This window comes from Pteropus medius, unplaced genomic scaffold (assembly GCF_902729225.1).
Source record: "Pteropus medius unplaced genomic scaffold, Ma_sr-lr_union100, whole genome shotgun sequence".
NCBI classification, from domain to species: domain Eukaryota; kingdom Metazoa; phylum Chordata; class Mammalia; order Chiroptera; family Pteropodidae; genus Pteropus; species Pteropus medius.
In genome coordinates this window covers 3,172,815-3,176,396 of record NW_024355990.1, presented here as the reverse complement: position 1 = coordinate 3,176,396, position 3,582 = coordinate 3,172,815, and the positions used below count along the sequence as shown (strand labels likewise).

Here is a 3,582-nt window from a genome sequence, read left to right as displayed (position 1 = left end):
ACTTCCATCAGCAGCCACTGTCTCCCTGAGGCACTCTTTAAGTCTGTCGATTTCTTTCTCAGGTCATCGTGAGCTACATTTAACATTTAATCCTCTTAAATACAACTCTGTGGGGTTTGGACCATTTTTATAGATTATTAACTCACGCCTAAGTTCTGAGGCGATGGTAACAGGGCCGATGAGGGGATGAAAGCCCTCAGATACGCACTTGCCCATCGTACAGCTTTGCATGGGGTCCTTATTCATATTTTGTTCAGTCCAAACAACCACTGATCTGTGATACCGTGTTCTGCAGTCCCCACACTCACGGCCATCAGATGCCTCAACATGTCTGAGTCAGCCCTTGTTTCAAATATTTCTACTGCCCCAGGTCCACACGCCAAACCATGAGTCTAATTTTGGGTTCAGAAAATGCGGTCAGCAGAAGCCACTGCCCTTTCTTCTGGCGTTCCCTGTCTGAGATGAGAGCGGAAGACAATTCTTTTGCCCGGTTTAAGCTGAGGGGGGCTGGGATAGCGAAGAGAAGATAGAGAAAAGTCGAGAGGTTACGGTCACAAATTCAGCAGCAAGGACAAATACCAAATAATGTAATTTGGGTTCAATTTTCCAAAAGGTGAAGTTCTGCTTAATTACAGTGATTGGCTACCCAGGTACCTGGATTCCTCGTTGACTTAGTCAGCTACTTAGTGGACGCAGAATATTTTGAAGACGTGATTATTGTGCACTCCCTCCTGGAGCGTGTGACAATACCTCTATCCTTGAGAAATACAAAGGATGCTGGTTTCTCCGCAGTCAAAAATTAAATTACCGTAAATAAAATGTTGACGGGAAGACCGAAGCTGTGTCAGCTTCATCTGACTTCAGACATTTCTCAGTGATGTGGATTTTAGGGAGGGAAAATACACAGCAGAGACATTCGAAGGCGACTTTAGAGTGGGTTGTGGATCTGACTGCTGGAGGACTTAAAATACGGCGGTCTAAGACAGCAGTGCACCGAGCTCATGGGACCCCGAGGGGGAACGAGAGCGGGGAGTTTGTTGTGACTCTTTCATCCACAGACGTTTCAAAGCATGACACTTGCGGTAACAAAATTGCATTGCGAGAGTAGTGTGTCATTATCTGCTCTTCAAGACGGGGACACGTATGCAGGAATGGCCTCCTCCAACACCAATAACTTTCCAGGAGCTCCGCTGAGCCTCCGCCGCACCAAGGGGAAAGCGGGCGGGTTTCTATGACCCTTCACGAAAATGGAGACAATTCTTGGTTTCAAAATCTTCTCGTGACTTGAACCGAAAGTTAAAAAGGGACTTTTAAATTGCACACCGCTCCTGACCTTACCTGCGACTAATGACTAGCGTATATCGAATAGGAGTGGCGGAGTGGAGGACCACGACGGGGTGCCGAGCGCCGGGAAGCAGCCGTGCGGTGTGGGAGCCGGAGAGCCCGGGTTCGGCCCAAACGGCCGTTTGCGCGGTGGGGGCGGGTGTTCGCGCTCCGGGGAAGGGGGTGTCTCCACTGGGGGCTGTTTCGCAGCAAGGCTTGTTTGGCTCGCAGCAGGGCGCTCCCCCGGGAGCGGCGGCGCGCAGGGGCGGGCGGGGAGGCGCGCGGCCAGCAGGATGCCTGGGCCCGGGCCGGCGCGCGTACGTGTGTGCACGGTGGGGAGGTGCAAGGCGTGTGCACGGCACGGGCCGGACGCGCGCCGGTGCCGGCGCTGGGGCCGCGGCACAGAGGGCCAGCGCCGCTGGGTGAAAATACAGCACAAAACCCGGGCCCAAGCCCCGGCGCCGCGGCACGTTGGCCCCGGGGACCGAGCGGGCGCGCAGGGCTGAGTTCGCGTCCCGCGGTTCAGCGCGCTAACGCCGAGCCGCAGCACCAAGACTCGGAAGGACGCCGCGCAGCTCTCCACGCATCCCAGGCGGGGCGCGAACCCCTGGTGCCGGCACGCGCCCAGGCAGGCAGAGCGCGCGCCCGCTCGCACCCCGGCGCGCTCCCCGCACGATCTGGGGACCCACAGCGCGGGCGGGTATTAAGGGGGAAGCTGGGGGCGTGGCCTGGCCGAGACCAGCCAATGGGCCGGGGAGGGGCGCGCGGGGGCGGAGCTGGGATATAGAGCGCCGATTGGCCAGTTGGCCCTCCGGTATGCAGATGCGGTGGAGTCACGTGCCAGGGGCCGGGACGACTTCCTGTTGGAGGCCACCGTGGGGCGGGGAAGGGGGCGCGAGCGCCCCGTCTGGCTGGAGCGGGGGGAGGGGGGTTCTTGTCAGTTAGAGCAACAAGATGGCCGCGGTGGCAGCTCCGCACCTCAGCGCGACAGCCTCGGGAGCCGCAGCCGCCGCCGCCGGCCCCGCCGCCCCGCAGCCCTGAGTGTCGCCCCGGCCGCCCCCGCCGCCCCCGACAGGGCTGTTCGCGCGCCCGCCGCGCTCCTGCCGCCGCCGCCGCGGGCCCGCCCGAGCCGGAGGCGGACGGAGCGCAGCCGGCCGAGCGCCGAGCTCCAAGCGCCGCCGCCGCCTGGGATCCCGGGCCGCGCCGGAGCAGCCGTCCCGCCCGCGGGCGCGAGGAGGAGGGCGCGTCGCGGCGTCGCCGGGGCCGGACCTGGACCTGCCGGGACGCGCCGCCGCCCACCCGCCCGCGCCGCCGCCGCCGCCGCCTGCGCCGGGACCTGAGCCCGCGGCGCCGGCGCTGAGCGGGCCCCCGCCGCCCGAGCGCCCCGCAGGCCCCAGGGCGGCTGTGGGAGTTGTTGTCGCCGCCGCCGCCAGGCCCGCGCCGCCAGAGCCCCGCCGAGGAGCCGCCGCCGCCGCCGGGGACGGAGCCCAGGTGAGCGCGGGCCGGGCTTCGAGGCGCCGCAGCTGGCCGAGCTGGCGGCGTCGCCTTTGTTCGGCCGGGCCCGGAGCGCGAGGGGTCGCGGGTCCCGGCGGGAAAGGTGTGCGGCGCGGGGCGGCGGGAGGCGCTGCCTGCCGCGCGGGGCCGGGTGCGCGCGCGCGCGCGCGCGCGGGGAGGGAGGCTCGCGGCACCGGGTGTGCGGGGGAGCCCGCGGGATTGCAGCGGGCGGTGCGGCGACGCACCAGTCGTGGTGGTTTTAAACTGCTGCAGTTGGTGGAAGCGGGCTGTCCCGGAACGGTCACCCATGGATTTTGCATTTCTGATGGCATGCGGGACCCCGAGTGCTGTGGGCGTAGGGCCTCCGGCGCCGTGTTTGGGGGCAGAGCGACCGCGGGGCGTGCTCGGGGGAGATCGGAGGGGCCTCGGCCTTGCGCCTGCCCGGAGTCAGGTGGGCCGCGAGCGGCGTCGCAGGCTGCGGAGCGGTGCGCACGGGGAAGGCGAGCCGCCCCACATCACAGCTGCCCTGCTATCAGATCACGTAACCCGAGCGCCTCGGCGCCACCTCTGCATCTTTACCTGGCGGATGAGATTTAATTAGCTGATTCGTAGCAATTAAAATGTGCAGATGCGAGTTCAGGGGCTCCCCGCGCGGTCGCGCGGCGGAGAAGCCGTTCGCTCGCAGGTTACGCGGAGCTCGGGGAATCTGCCCGGCGCTGCAGGATCCATCCCTGCCTCGGCGTCGCGGGCGGGGGAGGAGGAGCC

The 3,582-nt window shown here is 64.9% G+C and overlaps 1 protein-coding gene across 1 annotated transcript; it reads right to left on the bottom strand.

Annotated features, from left to right (window-relative positions):
• Positions 1 to 570: 570 nt before the first annotated feature.
• LOC120600352 (translation initiation factor IF-2-like) lies at positions 571 to 3,126 on the bottom strand. Its single transcript, XM_039859868.1, has 2 exons — positions 1,339 to 3,126; positions 571 to 1,237 (listed from the first exon to the last, which is right to left on the bottom strand). The coding sequence occupies exon 1, from the start codon at positions 3,124 to 3,126 to the stop codon at positions 1,846 to 1,848; it is 1,281 nt and encodes a 426-aa protein (XP_039715802.1). The 3' UTR covers positions 571 to 1,237; positions 1,339 to 1,845.
• Positions 3,127 to 3,582: the final 456 nt, after the last annotated feature.